Genomic DNA, 16609 nt, shown 5'->3' with positions numbered 1-16609 from the left:
CACTCGTAAAAGAAAAAAAGCCACTTATAGTGGCTGCGAAGGAAATCTGCCAGGAGGGAGCCCCATCCTCTTAAAAGGCCCCCCCTTCTTGGGGAGGGTGTGTGTGTGTGTGTGTTTGTACCCCATAAAAGACTTCCCGGCCTTTCCTTCTGTTTGGAGGAGGAGAGAGCTGCGGCCAGAAGGGAAGGTCTTAAAATGCGGTTGTTAATTGGGACAGAAAAGGCGGCATGGGGGGGGGGCATCCTGCCCCAATGGAGAATGTCCCAAGAAATGATTTAAATCATTTTAAAAAATGATTTTATGTGCAAATCGCAAGCAACCTTGGAATGGCACAGCTGATGACCAAAAACGGGAAAAGACAAAGGGGGAAAGGTCCCCCGGCGAACAGGGGAGCTTTGCCGTTTTAAAATGACTTGTGAAGGGGGTTCCAGCCTTGGTTTGGCTTGTAAACAGGACACAGAGGAAGGCCGTTCCACAGCAGCCAAAATAGCCCAGCCGGCCATCAAACTACTGCGTAGCTTTTTACTCCTGAGTCGCTGGACGGAGCGCCACTTGAATGTTCTCTCCTGGGTTGCTTGAAGGACACAAGCAAACCTGTAGGGTCAGCCCCCAGTTCTGTCTGGACCACAATCCTGTTTCCTGCAGTGGCCCACTTGGTGGTGCCAGGAAGCCTGGGCACGGGGCTGCGTTGGTCTGTGGTACTCACTGCCACCAGATCGCTGGCTTTGATGGCATGAAAAAAGGGATTAGAGCACTCCAAGGAGGCAGAGAGGTCTTGGAGGCTGTCAGCCGTGATGGCAGTGTGGAACATCCATCTTCAGAGGTCGCCTATCTAGCTCAGAAATGTCTTCACAGACTGGCAGCGGCTTCTCCAAGGTTGCAGGCAGGAATCTCTCTCAGCCCTCTTTTGGAGATGCTGCCTGGGAGGGAACTTGGGACCTAGATGCTCTTCGCAGAGCGGCTCCATCCCCAGAGGGGAATCTCTTCCAGTGCTCACACTTCTAGTCTCCCTTTCATATGCAACCAGGGCAGACCCTGCTTAGCTAAGGGGACAAGTCATGCCTGCTACCACAAGACCGGCTGTCCTCTTCTAGGTTTGTAAGATGTGGTGACAGCCATCAGCCTGGATGGCTTTAAGAAGGATTTAGATAAATTCGTTGAGGACAGCTCTCTCCGTGGCTAGGCTACTAGTCTGAAGGTTATGGGCTACCTCCAGCCACAGAGGCAGGATGCCTCTCAATACCAGTTGCAGTGTATTGAGCAGGAGAAAGGGCATGCCCTCACCTCTTGCCTGTGGGCTTCTCAGGTATCTGGTGGGCCACTGCGTGAGGCAGCATGCTGGACTGGATAGGCCTTCTTGGCTTAGGGTTGTTCTTATGCATCAGTAGTCAGTATCACCATGCTTAGCTCTTGTTTCCGAGGTGACTCCAAATTGCCCCTCCCTTTAAAACTCCTAGGAACATAGGAAGCTGCCATATACTGAGTCAGACCATTGGTCCATCTAGCTCAGTGTTGTCTACACAGACTGGCAGCGGCTTCTCCAAGGTTGCAGATAGGAGTCCCTCCTGGCCCTACCTGGAGATGCTGCCAGGGAGGGAACTTGGAACCTTCTGCCTGAAAGCACCTAGATGCTCTTCCACTGAGCTCTAGCCCCATCCCCTAAGGGGGATATCTTACAGTGCTCACACAGGAAGTCTCCCATCCCAATGCAAACCAAGGAAGGCACTGCTTAGCAAAGGGGACAATTCATGCTCGCTGCCACAAGACCAGCTCTCCTGCCCTTCGACCACCAAGAGGCTTCCTGTCCCATGAGCTCTATTATGTTTGCTGCTTCAAGTGCTTTTGGCAAGTGGGGGAAAGTGGGAGAAAAAATATTTCCAGAAGGAGCTGGAAAGAAGAACCAGGCTGCATACGCCGCCTCTTCCAGGATAGGAAGCTGCCGTCTACTGAGTCAGACCATTGGTCCATCTCGCTCAGTATTGTCTACACAGACTGGCAGCGGCTTCTTCTCCAAGGTTGCAGGCAGGAATCTCTCTCAGCCCTCTCTTGGAGATGCTGCCAGGGATTGAACTGGGAATCTTCTGCTCTTCCCAGAGCGGCTCCATCCCCTGAGGGGAATCTCTTACAGTGCTCGCACATCAAGTCTCCCATTCATGTGCAACCAGGGCAGACCCTGCTTAGCTAAGAGGACAAGTCATGCTTGCCGCCACAAGACCAGGATCTTCTCCAGGATCAGGGGAGTCCCGGAGGGGGCCATTAGCTACGGAATAGCTACGGAATTTGGGGAGGGGGCCCACAGCAACAGCCAAATCTGCTTTAAGTACCTCGCCTCTATCATATCTTCTCTGCCCTCCCCACACCACCAAAAAAAAGGAATAAATTAGATTTTGACTAAGCACAGAGAACTTATTTCAAAGGTTGTTTGGGTAGCTCCAAGACCATCCATCACCAGCTTCAAGAAGACCGGTGGAGGGGGTGTTGACGGCAGGCAGGGGAAGGTTGCTTTATCAGCCTACGGCACCAGATCCCCACTTAAAGGGAGAACAATAAAGGTCAGAGACCGAGAGAGACCCTTTCCTGCTCTGTTGCTGGGAACAACTGTTCCTAGTGGGCATGACCTCACCACTGCTTAAGTGGGTTTTAAATGGTGGGAGAGGAAGGCGGTGGGGAAAAGGGTGGGGGTGTTTGGGGGGGGATTTTTCTCCTTAACGCTGCCAGCAAGGCTCAAGTAGCAAGTGACGCTGATCAGATTTTTTTTTTCCCTGTTGTGATTTAAACAAATGATTTGACCGTAGCCTTCACTTCTGGGAAAATTAAGCTGGCAAAGATTCACCTGTTTACTCAAACGCTTCCTATTCAACTGATGGACATTTAAGAATCTGCCCTGTGTCTCCTTGAAGTTTGCATGCTGTTCTGTGAGCTGAGGCGACCACCTAGTCCTAAAACCTGTGAAAACGGGCCTTGATCTTCACTATGTGTGGGGTGGGGGGTGGGAGGAGGAGGAGAAAACTGGAGACCGGAATGAATGGATTTTCCCAGCATGCCTTTCCTTTATTGGCTCTTCCTTAATTACACTGTGCCTAAGAGAAGCTAGTTCTGGAACTGGAGTGTGTGTGTGTGGTTTGCTGCAGATTGAAGTTAATTGGCTTCTTTCTCCCCAGCTCTGTGACCGGCGTGCATATTTCGCTGTGGACGTGCTCCCAAAACAGCAGCCCGGGTGTGACTGTGTGCATGGTGACATTCAGATCCCCTTCTGGGCAGCAGTTTCTTGATGGGTCCGTGTACTTCTCAGCCATGCGAAGGCACCTTGCAGAGAGAATCCTGATGTGGCCACACTAGCGATGTTAAGCCCTGGGAAAAACTTGGAAAATGAACCCAGTTCCCCGCCAGGAAAAAAATGAAGACACTTTCTGTGTCACCCTCTCTCCAGTTTTTTTCCAGGCTCTCTCTCTCTCTGTGTTGTGCTTGATCAAAGATCAGGAGTGCATCACTAATGTAGAGAAAGGGAAGAGAAATAAACAAACTGAAGAAGCCATGGACTGAGGCGTTCTTATCCCTGGACTTCCGGGCTGAAGTCCAGGACCTCCACATCCCCTGGGCCCCCCCCAAATCCTTCTTAGTCTGTCCCAGGTGGTGTGGTTATGTTAGAAATGTGTTTAAAAGGTCCAGGCTCCAAAAGTACATAGGTGCACCTCTGGCCATGCATGTACAGTACACTATACAAAATTCAGAAGCAAAGAACAGAACTGCTCTGTGTGTGTGTGTGTGTGTGTGTGTGTGTGTTCGTTCATGTTCATTGATTGGTTCTACTCTGGAAATCAGAGCAGGGAGTCTGAGAGCTGGTCTTGTGGTAGCAAGCATGACTTGTCCCCTTAGCTAAGCAGGGTCCACCCTGGTTGCATATGAATGAGAGACTACATGTGTGAGCACTGTAAAATATTCCCCTCAGGGGATGGAGCATCTAGGTTCCAAGTTCCTTCCCTGGCAGCATCTCCAAGCTAGGGCTGAGAGAGATTCCTGCCTGCAACCTTGGAGAAGCTGCTGCCAGTCTGTGCAGATAATACTGAGCTAGATAGACCAAGGGTCTGACTCGGTAGAAGGCAGCTTCCTATGAACTCCAAAATGCCGGGATAAATTTGGAGGCGAATTTCACCAGCATCCTCACGAGCACTGGTGCAGTGTTCCTGGCGGGAGAATCTTGCTGCTGGCACATCTGTGAGCTGGAAATCAAATCAATTAATCAACCAATCAATTAAATTAAAACAGTGGCAGGCCAGGGCGTAATCTACAACAGCCTGCCTTTGGGTACATTCATGTTTTTAAAATTGCAGCGAAGCAGCAGTGTGTTCCAAGAATGTGTGCCAGGGCTACTCAAAAAATAAGCCCTCCTAATAGAGAAAAACAGTGAGGGCCCTGCAAGGTAATTAGATGTAGTTTGGAACACGGTTTCCCCATCTCGGGACAGAGCGGGAAATGCGTTTGCATACAGTAGTCTTGGCCAGGGAGCTCAGGGACACGCACACAGAGCATCCGCTCGTTAATAAGCTCAGGAAACAGGCTGGCCATGGGCTGGAGACCGGAGCTGAATAACTTCCCAAAAATGCGTACAATTATGACTGTGCCTCCCCCTCACCTGCCCCTGAACTCCAACTCTGTTTGCATCTTGGCTTGGGAAAGCCAAGTATATGAATATTCGTCATATTCGTAAAGGGCCGTTTTCTTTCCTTGATTCTTCCACGGGGATCTGCCCTGCTCTCCTCTGCTCTCTGGCCCATGCGGTGCCGAGGTGCACCGAGGTAATTATCCCCTGCCCAACTCACACACACGCAGTATTTTTAACCCGTGGCTTCTTGATAGCACAAACAATAACTCCCACGGATTTCAGACTATATAACAGCTATATTTGTGCGAATGCAATATGCATTAGCAGAAACATTTCAACACGCAGCCGAACATATTCCCATCCCACCTCTTTCTTTCCCCACGCTCTGCCTCTGCCTCTGCAGCAGAAGTCATGCTCCCTGCAGTGCGGGCCAGCCTGGGACAGACACCACCTGGGACAGACCAAAGATGATTTGGAGGCCTTGCCTAGGGAGCAAGAGGTTGCTGTTTCGGATCCCTGCTGGTATGTTCCCCAGACTATGGGAAACACCTATATCGGGCAGCAGCGATCTAGGAAGATGCTGAAAGGCATCATCTCATACTGAGCGGGAGGAGGCAATGGTCAACCCCTCCTGTGTTCTACCAAAGAAAAACTACAGGGCTCTGTGGGTGCCAGGAGTCGACACAGACTCGACGGTGCAACTTTACCTTTGGTTTAGGGGGTGTGGAGGCCCTGGACTTCAGCCCAGAAGTCCATGGGTTTTGGGTACTGGCCGTGCCACTTCTGGTCTTGGTCTTCCTCATGGATTCTCTGTTGTGTCTCTCCAGTCACCCCAAAAGAGAAATCCAAAGATCCCCCAACTTGCCTGGGGCGGGCCTTAGCCAGAACAGCAAGTGGCAAAACATCCCTCCTTGTCCAAGACGTGTTTTTTTAAAAGTGTGCCTCTGAGACGGAGTGAATGGAAGCCACCCAACCCAAAAACCAGTCCAGGGATTTGATTTTTAATATGTTTATTAGGTCTGTTGGCTTTCACGCCACACATATCCTTGCTCTTAATCTGCTGTACAGAGTACATGTTTGCAAGTAATTACATTTCCACAGGTGGATACATCATAATCCCATCGAGAGCTGCATAAGAAAAGCAATAGCCGCACCCAGCGAGCACCCTGTTTCTAACAGGGAGCCTCTGGAAAGTCCAGAAGTGGAGAAAAAATGTACATCGGACAGAAGCTGCCGTCTGCTGAGTCTGACCATAAGCTCAGGACTTCTGACTCTGACCAACAGCAACTTTAGGGCCAAAAGGGACCTCTCCCAGCAACGTGGTCTAAAACCCTTTATACCCAGAGGTGCTGGGGATTAATTTGGGACTGCATGCATACCACGAAGCTATTGGCGTCCCCCACCCCATTTGATTATCATTCATGAATGAATTACCAGACAAACAAGAGGAGAAACAAAGCTATACTGCCTCTGAACATGGAGTCTCTCACACTCTACTACCACGGGCAACAAGTGATCTTGTTGTTGGCTAATTAGATCTGTCAGGGAAAACTTCCAAGCCTTCTGCCCCTGCTCTTGTCTCTATAAAAATGTGTACACAAAAGATGCTCGTATAAACATGCTACAACTTGAGTTATTTATAAAGCCAAGCTGGGTCCAGCCATTGGCTTTGCAACGGAGGCTTTGGCATCTTTGCTCTTTTGGAGGGCAATATTTTAAATACTAACAATATTTAAATAGGTCATGGGGGGTTGGGGTGGGGTTAAATCCTATGTTATCTTCACAACCAAGTAGGGAAAGGTGACTGGTCCTGCGAGATCACCCCAGGCCCTTCGTGCCTGCCGCTGGTGACGCGGGGATACGAAGCCTTAACCCGGGCAGACACGATGAAAAAGACATAATAATCTGGAGGGAGAAAAGATAAATGCACATAAATGGCATCACAGCCAGGGGCCAGCCGAGCAAAGAGACCAGCGGCCGGTCACTGCCTCCTCTTCTCTCTGGCCTGCTTAAGGACTTCCAGGTGTGGACGGCGTCTTCCAGTTCTGGACTCTCCTGCCCAGCTTGACAATCCAGCCCGCTTCTCAGGCGAGGCGGGCCTGGCTGCTTTGCTGCTGCTCCGGTTAGCCACTGGGAGCGGAAGAAGCCAAAGTGTGGAGCAAAGAGAGAGAACATAAGAACATCAGAACAGCCCTGCGGGATCAGGCCCAAGAAGGCCCATCTAGTCCAGCATCCCGTTTCGCACAGTGGCCCACCAGATGCTGCCGGAAGCCACAGGCAGGAGTTGAGGGCATGCCCCCTCTCCTGCTGTGACTCCCCTGCAACTGGTACTCGGAGGCATCCTGCCTTGGAGGCTAGAGGTGGCCTATAGCCCTCCGACTAGTAGCCACTGATAGACCCCTTCTCCATGAAATGATCCAAACCCCTCTAAAAGCCATCCAGGTGGTTGGATGTCACCACGTCTTGTGCCAGAGAATTCCACAAGTTGATGATACCTTGTGTGAAATGGCACTTCAATTTGTTGGTCCTAGATTTCCTGGCAATCAGTTTCATGGGATGTCCCCTGGTTCTAGTGTGATGTGAGAGGGAGAAGAATCTCTCTCTCTCCACTTTCTCCATACCATGCATGATTTTATAGACCGCTATCATGTCTCCCCGCAGTCGTCATGATCGAGATCATGAAAACCGATCAAGCCAAAAGAGAAACATGAGCAACATTCCACCCCCCCTCCCCGGGAGGTACCTCCTGCAACAAGGAAAATTGAATTCTACAAACCATCGGTCTCGGCTGCGAGCCCGGTGGGTCTTGAGCGGGTAACCTGCTCAAGTAGCCTGCCCCTTAAACCGGGTTTGCAGAGCGAGCACTCTGCAAACCTGATTTTTGGGATCGTGAGTAGCTGTGGTGCAGCTCCGGGCTGCTGCTACTCACGAGTAGGCCCCCGGCAGGAGGCTGAAAAGCAGCCTCCTGGCTCGGGGGTCTCCCCACCCTGCTTGCGCAGGGCATTCTGGAGCTTCTGGGGGGCCACATGGCCCCCGTACTCCCCAGCCCCTGCCAGCTCCGCCACAGAGTTGGAAGGCATGTGGGCGGCTGATCCAGCCGCCCAGGTTTCCCGCCCTGCTCGTTTGCGGACTTAGCCTGCTTTCCCTGCAAACCTGGACAAACTGGATCTCACTGATCATGAGACCTGGCTCTACAACTTGGGTAAAGGATGCAGGTTAAGTCAACTGCATAGGTAAGCTCTTTGCATTTTGCACATTTTATTCCATAGGATGAAACACTTGATCCTGTACGTGTGGACTCAGCAGCTCCACTGAGTTCACACAGCTTGCTCTCTCAGGTAAGCGTATGCAGGCCTGCGGCTTTAATATCAGACCAAAGGTCCATTTAGGCCAGCATCCCCTTTCTGCATGACCCTGGGAAGCCCACAAGTTGGGCAGGAAATCAAGAGTCTCCCCTGCTGTTTATTATCCAGCAACTGGTACCCAGAGATAGATTGCATCTAAGCATGGAAGTTCCACGAAGCCATTATTACTCATCGCCTTGGGTAGTCCTCTCCTCCTCCCCCATTAGTTGATGCAATTTTCTTTTAATGCCATCGAGTCACAACCACACATTGTGGCAATGAGTTCCATGGTTCTAGTGTTGTCAGCTGGCAGGCTTATATTTTTGCCTCATCTTTGGCACGCACCTTGGGTTTAATAAGTCAGGGAGCTAAGTGTGTGTGTGTACTAGACTCTCCCCCTCCCTTCTCCCTCTCCATATATAAATTAATTAACCGGACACCCAGACCCAACTGGCTGTACCCCGATGCACCAGATCCTGCTCCCACCTCCCGACCCAACCTGCCTCTGCCCACTGACCCAACCTTTTAAAAAGTCACACAGGCCAACACACCTGGGTTGTCCCACTGGTTTCACCGTGGGCTGGTTCTGCCGCCTGTTGCTCTCTGCTGCAGCCTCCGTCTTCTTCTCCGGTAGTCTGGTTTGGTCTAAGAGGGCGAGAGGCACACTTTTGAGGGTTCTGCTGGAAGGATTTGGGGTCAAGGTCAACATTTGGCTTCCCCCACTGGGCATAAAACTCCAGGCTAGTGGGCCCCCTGGTGTCAAATCAGGCAGAGCCTCCTTGATGTGAAATGTGGAGTGGATTCTCTGATGTGAAATCACATTTTGACTCTCTTTTTCCCCAGAATCTTTTTGTCAGTCTGAGAAACCTCCTACATCCTCAGTAGCGTGGGAATCCTTTGATAATAGACCCCAGTACGGCTCTGATATCACCTTAAGTGGCGCAGTGGGGAAAGGCTTGACTAACAAGCAGAAGGTTGCCAGTTCGAATCCCCGCTGGGACTATATCGGGCAGCAGCGATATAGGAAGATGCTGAAAGGCATCATCTCATACTGCGCGGGAGGCAGCAATGGTCAACCCCTCCTGTATTCTACTAAAGAAAACAACAGGGCTCTGTGGGCACGAGGAGTCGAAATTGACTCGATGGCACACTTTACCTTTTCCTTACGGCTCTGACACTTTCCTCTCCTAGGCCAGAGTCTGCCGGGACTCAAATGGGCCTTGATCCTGTAAAGGGTGGTCCTGAGCCACATGCCACGAGGCAGGGCTATGGAGTCCTTTAGTGGCACCCCTGGGAGGGAACTCTGTGCCATTTCCGCCCACCGGAAGCAAATTCACTCACCAGCTTTGCTCGGCATTCCCTGACCTCCAGCAACAGCCAACGGTGGAGAAGGCCGGTGAACACCAGTGTTTGTGAATGCCCCAATGCCGCCCCGATTGTCCGGCAGGGCGGGCTGCCCACTTCTCCCCCAGTTCGGGCTGCTGTAGGGATGGGATGGGACCCCCGCAGCGGCTGCTCCACTCCGAGGTCCTACATTTTGCACACTGCCCGCATTCCAGGGAAGACTAGCAGCCGGGTTCAGGACGCCAGATGACCCAAAGCCGAATGGAGGCCTCATGGGGGTACTGCCGGCGGGGGCGGCTGGGTCCTGTGGAATGAAAACGGGACATCCTGACTCTGGAAATGCAGCCTTCTCTTAGCGAGAGAAAGAACGAAGAACGTGACCAACAGAAATAAAAGAAGAAATCAGAAAAGGGTTCTGCTGAGAGAGAGAAGCACCGCTGAAACTTTGTGTGTGTGTCTGTATATTCTCAAGCCCACTCTCGCTTTCTTGCAAAATTGAAGAGCGTCAGAAGCCAAGGGTGGACCTTCCCTCTGGGAATTTGTCCTATTAAGTCAGTGGCCGTCCCCACATCTTGTGGCAGGAAGTTCCCTATGTTCTAAGCTGTGTGGAAGCACTGAGAAAAGCTAAGCCCTGGACTCGATACTGCATTGTGGTCACGGTGAGGGCGGGAGTCACCCGGCAAATTTGCAGAATTTGGCAAATGGATAGTTCGTCTGTGTTTTAAGGCAACACATTTTTAAAAAAGAGCATTCTTCATAACGAAATTTCAAAAGCAATGTCTGGACATGTTGAGCATGCCAAAAAGGTTGCGTTTCGATTTCTGGAATGCTGCCAATCCAGATTGTGTGACTCCAAGATACTCTGGGAAGCCCACAAGCTGGGCAGGGAATTGAGAGCTCTCCCCTGCTGTTTATTATCCAGCAACTGGTACCCAGAGCTAGACTGCTTCTGAACATGGAAGTTCCACATCATGACTCTCATCGCCATGGATAGTCCTCCCATGTTAAGGGCTGGAGCACAGAAAACCAGGGGGCGGGGCACAGTAGGCTAGGGGTGGGGCCTAATACTGCCTCCAGGCAGGGGGTGGAGCTAGTGGATAAAGCTCTCCTCTTCCCTTGATGGATAAAGCCCTCATCCCGCTTAGCATCCCCCACCCACAACCATTGAGTCTACAAAACTGCCTTAATCCAGAGTCAGACCATTATGGGATGGCTGGCAGCAGCTACTCCGAGGCCTCAGGCCAAGACAGGCCTCTGAGGACTGAACCGGGAACCTCCGGCATGCAAAGCAGGGTCTCCGCTCCACCCTTGAGCTGTGCGCCCATCCCTGTAAGCTGCTGCCTACTGAGCCTGACGGTCGGTCCGTCTAGCCTTAACTCCAACTACTCTGACCGGCAGTATGCACCCCAGCTCTGCTACCCGAGATCTTTAAAACCGGATGTTGAAGCAGGGGCTTCCTGCAAGCAAAGCAGTGTGCTCCACCGAGGCACTAGCCCACCCCACCCCACCCCACCGCCCCGCCAATCCCTGACAGAGTCACCTTCCTGCAGGGCTGCCTCGTGGCCTGCTCCAGCTGCCGCTGCAAGCCCTCCTTCTCCGTGAGCAACTTCTGCCGCTCGTCGTAGGCTTTCCGGACGTCTTCGTCGTATTTGGACTTGCAGACCTCCAGCTCCCAGCTGGCCAGCTGGTCCTGGGCCTTGCGCTTGCCCTCGCACTCCTGCAGCTGCAGGCCGCAGTCGTCCTTGGCGCGCTGCAGCCGGGCCACCTCCTGGGCCACGCCGTTGGCGGTGCGGGCGATCTCGCGCGCGGAGCGGTCCAGCTCGGCTTGCAGGTGGCCGGGCAGCTCGCGGCAGAGCCGTTTCGCCTCGGCGAAGTCAGACTGGTAGCACGTCAGGGTGTCGACGGGCAGGGCCCGGCTCACGGTGGACAGCAGGTGCTGGCGGGCAGGAGCCATCTCGGCCAGCACCTTGGTCTCCAAGTCGCGGAGGGTCCGAGCCTCCGCCTCCACCTGGGCCTTCTCGAGCTGGCAACTGGTCTTCTCCCTCTCGGCCTTCTCCGCTTTCTCCTGCAAGGCGCGGAGGTCCCGGGAGTAACTTTCCCGCTCCAGCTGACACCTTGCCAGCTGGGCTTTCAGCTGGGCTTCCAGAGTCTGGATAGTAGCTGTGGAACAGAGAGAGACTGTCCTCAAGGGCCGGCCGGCAGCAGAGGGGTGTCTCCACGTGCGGGAGGAGAGAGGAGAGGAGAGAAGGGGCCCTTCTCGCCCCCATGGGATTCTACCCTTCCTAAAAACCCTTCATTTAACATTGAATTTACTGCCTGGTTTTGGATAGATACACATAGGAACATAGGCAGCTGCCATATACTGAGTCAGACCATTGGTCTATCTAGCTCAGTATTGTCTTCACAGACTGGCAGCGGCTTCTCCAAGGTCGCAGGCAGGAAGCTCTCTCAGCCCTATCTTGGAGATGCTGCCTGGGAGGGAACTTGTAACCTAGATGCTCTTCCCAGAGCGGCTTCATCCCCTGAGGGGAATATCTTCCAGTGGTCACACATCAAGTCTCCCATTCATATGCAACCAGGGCAGACCCTGCTTAGCTATGGGGACAAGTCATGCTTGCTACCACAAGACCAGCTCTCCTCTCCACCCCAAAATCCACCCAAAAATATGTGCAGCCTCAGGTGTGATATGTTTCACAGCCAAAGTAGAGAACAGAGGCGTAACTATAGGGGGGGCAGGGGGGGCACATGCCCCGGGCGCCATCTTTTCTGGTCACGTGGGGGGCGCCGCCATGACCAAATTTTTTTTATTTTTTTTTTAATTTTTTGTTAATACAAATGTTTCCTGCTCAGTGCAGCAGCGCTGCAGCAGTCAAGGGAGCGCGTCGGTGCCCCCTTCCCCACGAGCGGTCCCTTCCGCGCCGCCTGAGCCCCCCCATTGCTTTGCTGGCGCCTGGCGGCCAGTCGGTGGCCTGGCTTGGTGGCGGCGGCGGCGGGCGCTTGTGAGGAAAAACCTAAGTATAATGTAGTATGTTGGGGGGGCGGCGGGGGGGGCGGGGGGGGCGCCATTTCAGTGCTTGCCCCGGGCGCCGTTTTCCCTAGTTACGCCTCTGGTAGAGAAGTACATTATCTATCTATCTATCATATTTCTATACCGCCTGATCTGTATATCTCTAGGCGGTGTACATTACAGCTACAATGAATATTTATACACCGCTTTCCCACAAAAAGTCCCCAAAGCGGTTTACATAGACATAAATAGATGGAGAGTGACACCGTGCAAAAATGGCATGAAATGCAGTCTGGTGAGATGGTTTGAATGTGGTTTGATCTCTGTTTTAGACCTCTGTGGGTTTCAGATCACAAGGCTAGGAAGGCCTCTGTGTGTGTGTTCGTTTTCCATCCAGGCTTTGGACTGTAGGATGATTGGGGAAGGGGCCTGCTATTTTAGTCCTTTTGCTTATTATTGAAACTAATGATTCTCAAAAATATTAAAGGACTGTCTTCTCCCTTATGAGCCTGTCCAAGATCTTCTGGAGGGTTCCTGCCTGGGTTCCACCACCACCACCAGAAATGCAGTTCGTCAGGACTCAGTTTGGGCCATTTTGGTAGTGGCATGTGGGCTGCGGAACTCCCTCCCACTGGACGCCAACAGGCTCCCTCACTAGCCATCTCCCACCAGCTTTTAAAGACACATTTGTTCAGACTAGGGTTGCTAACTGGCTGAAACCGTTCCTGGAGATCCCACTCCCAACCGCCACTAGACAAGTCCTCCATCCTGAAAGTGGCAGGTCCAGCTGGGAGGCATGTACAACATGCGACCAAAGCATGGGGTTTCTTACCGCTAAGAGTAAAGTTGAGGTAGTAGAAGTCATTGGCGCATCTATCCAATGCTTGCTGATTCCTGATGTTACTTTGCAGTGTTTCTTTACACCTTGTCTGGAGGAAGATTGTGAGATGGTTAGGATTTCACCGTGGATGAGCTGGGTTGGTAGAAGAGGAGGGAGCCCTGATGCTCTGCTATGGGTCATAGCCGAGGATGATCAGGCCACTGCATCTCTAGGAGATGCAAACGTTAATTTTTAAAAACCTTCCCCCATCCAATCTTTGGGCTGCAAGATAACAATTTTCAAATTTAAGGATCACCTTGGGGGTCAGATCAGGGTACGCCTGTCAAATCCAGCCTCTTGTTTCCAGCACTGATGCCTCCAGGAAGCCACAAGTAGGGCAGGGAAGGCAAGAAGGCTTCTCTGTTGCGTGGGTCAGATACCCTGCCTTTGAACATGGATGTTCTGTTTAAATGTCATGGCTAGGAGCAATCAGTAGACCTCTTCCTCCATTGATTTGCCAAATCCCCTGGAACAGCCATCAGGCTTCGGAATGCCACAAGATGAGGGGGTATGTGTGTGCCAGGGGCTACCCCCTTATCTGGTGGCTGTGAGTTCCATCAGTTCATTCTGCAATGAGTCTACAATCCCTCTAGGTAACAGGGTGACCCTGAGTGTGAGGGTAATCAGAAAGAGGAGAGAAAGCGCCACCCCCTTCTCCACACTCCGCATATTTTTTGCAATCAAAAATACTCCCTGCAACTCACTTCTACCCTAAGTTGCCTTTTTTCTAAGCTCAGATGCCCTGCCGGTTTGGTGGTGCGCCAACCTGGCTCTCGCATTGTTTTAGTTTCCACCTTCCGGCACCTTTTCTGGTGGTTGTTTTTTAGATGAGAGGGCCAGAACTCGCTTTCCGGATTACACGCTACAACAGGGATAAGATGCTCCGGCTTGGCAGGGTCGTATTGAAAACAACCCCACCAGAATCTCAAACTCTACGACGGGAAAATACAGCTATTTTTCTGCAACGGATTTGCAACGCTGTAGCGCTAAATCGCAAAGATAAAATCCCAAAGAAGGGATCGGAAAGGTGAATGGCACCTTGCTGTCGGCACAGGGACAGGCAGTGTCACAACACAGGAAGTGTGGAAGCACACTTAGCAGATCCATAGTGACACTGTTGTAGGGTTTAATCTGGAAAGCACCCAGGAGCTTTTTCACACAGAGCTTTTAGTTCGCTTCGCCTCCAGAATGTAGGGTGTAAGTTCACATATCAGCCAGATTTACCCTGAAGTCCCTGCGAGCTATTGGGGGAGCGCTTCACACACGATTCGGGTTTTGCATTGTGCGTTAGAATGTAGCCCGATTTATATCTGGGGTAAAAGCATCCACTTTCTGTGTTGGTTTTTTGGGGGGGCAACTTCGAACTCACAGTAAACTCGAGGTAAAGCCTGCTGTCTGAAAATGCTCCAGCTGATTGCCCTGATTTTATGCTGTAGGCTGCTTTGAGGTACAATACAGTATCAAAACAGCAGAATAAATAAATAAGAATCATATAAGGACCTTCAGATTGAAATTGAGCAGCTCTGGAAAAGAAAACAATAGTGGTGCCAATAGTTGTGGGTGCCCTTGGTGCAATACCAAAAGAACTGGAACACCATCTCGACACCTTGGGCATCGATAAAATTACAACCCATCAACTACAGAAGGCCACCCTACTCGGGACAGCATGAATACGATGAAGATATCTTTAATTCTTCTTTAGTTATCCTAGACCCTTGAAAAGGGCTCAATAATTAAAGTACCAAATCCAGTCAACAACATCTGGCAGACTGTGTGTAAATAGCATATTGTTGTTGTTGTTGTGCTTGTTTGTTATTATAGATATCGTCGCAGAATATAGGCTGTTCCCAGTAAAGTTGCTTTTTGTAACTGGCTGGTGGTGATTCCCATAGGGGCCACAGAAATCACCACCAGCCAATTACAAAAAACAACTTTATTGGGAACAGCCTATATTCTGCGACGATATTTAGAATAACAACAGCAACAACATTGATAGTAAAATTCAGCCATCCCAGGTTCTTGGGAAGGACTAAAGGATAAAACAAACCAGTCCATAACACCTGTCTGACTGTGTAAACAACAGCAACAACAACAACATAATAATAATCAATAACAACAACAATATTGATAATAAAATTCAGCCATCCCAGGTCCTTGGGAAGGACTCGATGTCTGGATAAAACAAACGAGTCCATAACACCTGTCGGACTGTGTAAACAAGAAATAATAATAAATAATCCATAATTAATAATTCATAAATTCACAACTAAAAGCATTTGGAGGGAGCTGCTTTCCCCGCCAAGGAAAAGTTCACCTCTCTTGCCACCTGTGAGAAGCCCTCTCCGGGACTGGGCATGCTTCTACCCCGGAGTCTCTGCTGCACTGACCATTTCTCATACAGCCCTGCCCTCCGAGGCGTACCTTTTCGTCATTGCAGACTTTCAAGGAGATGTTCAGCTTCTGCGCCAGGCCCCGCTGGAGTCGGCTGTCGTTGGCGCTCGCCTTGAGTTGGTGCTGCAAGGCCTTTTGCCCTTCTTTGAGGGTCTTGACCTCAGCACTGGACTGGTTCAGGTGGGCCCTCAGCTCCTGCACGTGCTTCTCCGTCCCCGCCTGGGTGTTGCCGTAAACCATGAAGAGGACCAGTCCCAAAATGATGAGGAACTGGATGAGCGAGAGGAAGAGGAAGAAATATTTCACGTAGAAGCCACAGTCCCGCTTTGAGCCCAGGTCGCCTCTGGCCTCCAAGCCCAGCTTGGCCATGGTGTAAGGGTTCTTCTCCATCACTGTGCCGTCTGCCTCACCGCCTTCAGTCTGCCTTGGCCACCGCCGGGTTCGGGGTTGGGGTTGCTTGGGCGGGGCTGTGCATTCTGATGTGTTGATGTTTGCTGATTACGGTTTCCTCTCGCCGGGCTCCTTCCCGGGTTAGCACGGACAGGGCCTGGCGTGGCTGCACAGGAGTCCCATTGTTATCACTGGGGCCTGCTTCCCTTTCTCTGTTTGTTTTCCTCTGGCCAGCCAATGGTCCTTGTCAAAGCAGGGCCAAAAGAGCCTCCCTTTTGCCAGCCTGGTGGCAGGAGGCCTGTGGAAAGACGTCAGCGGAAGAGGCAGCTGAAGCCTTCTTGGCAAGGGCCATGGAGAGAGACCCCAGTGATGACGGTTTAGCCAAAGGGCATGCAGATTTCAGTTGGCCAAGCAGGGCTTAGAAAACATCTCCCATATGCCTCCCCACCTACAAAAAAAACACACACACAACCTAGACACACTTGAAGGAGAGAGTCAATGCTGCCAAGTGGTTAGAGTACTGGAGCCATGAACATTAAGAGCTCAAGCCCAGCATCCTGTTTCCAACTGAGGACAGCCGGAGTTCTCCAGGGAGCCCACAAACAACAGCCTCCTGCAGCTGCTGTTCCTGTATTCAGTGGTAGATCACT

At 51.5% G+C, this 16609-nt stretch overlaps 1 protein-coding gene across 1 annotated transcript; it reads right to left on the bottom strand.

The window, feature by feature from the left end:
• Positions 1 to 5596: 5596 nt before the first annotated feature.
• Positions 5597 to 16091, bottom strand: PLVAP (plasmalemma vesicle associated protein). Its single transcript, XM_053302856.1, has 6 exons — positions 15600 to 16091; positions 13131 to 13227; positions 10832 to 11451; positions 9289 to 9595; positions 8499 to 8592; positions 5597 to 6733 (listed from the first exon to the last, which is right to left on the bottom strand). The coding sequence occupies exons 1-6, from the start codon at positions 15957 to 15959 to the stop codon at positions 6727 to 6729; spliced, it is 1485 nt and encodes a 494-aa protein (XP_053158831.1). The 5' UTR covers positions 15960 to 16091; the 3' UTR covers positions 5597 to 6726.
• Between the last annotated feature and the right edge of the window lie 518 nt (positions 16092 to 16609).

The sequence above is a fragment of the Hemicordylus capensis genome, chromosome 2 (assembly GCF_027244095.1).
Source record: "Hemicordylus capensis ecotype Gifberg chromosome 2, rHemCap1.1.pri, whole genome shotgun sequence".
In the NCBI taxonomy this organism is placed as follows: domain Eukaryota; kingdom Metazoa; phylum Chordata; class Lepidosauria; order Squamata; family Cordylidae; genus Hemicordylus; species Hemicordylus capensis.
Note: the sequence above shows the minus strand (reverse complement) of the source record. Positions and strands in the feature narration are given on the sequence as shown.

Bases quoted from the DNA above. Each gene is read 5' to 3' on its own strand.
- PLVAP (XM_053302856.1), bottom strand. From the start codon at position 15,959: ATGGAGAAGAACCCTTACACCATGGCCAAGCTGGGCTTGGAGGCCAGA. The intron at 13,228-15,599 runs GTACGCCTCGGA...ATCTTCCTCCAG, and splicing joins AAGTCTGCAATGACGAAAAG to ACAAGGTGTAAAGAAACACT. The intron at 8,593-9,288 runs GTGAGTGAATTT...TCGCCCTCTTAG, and splicing joins GGGAATGCCGAGCAAAGCTG to ACCAAACCAGACTACCGGAG.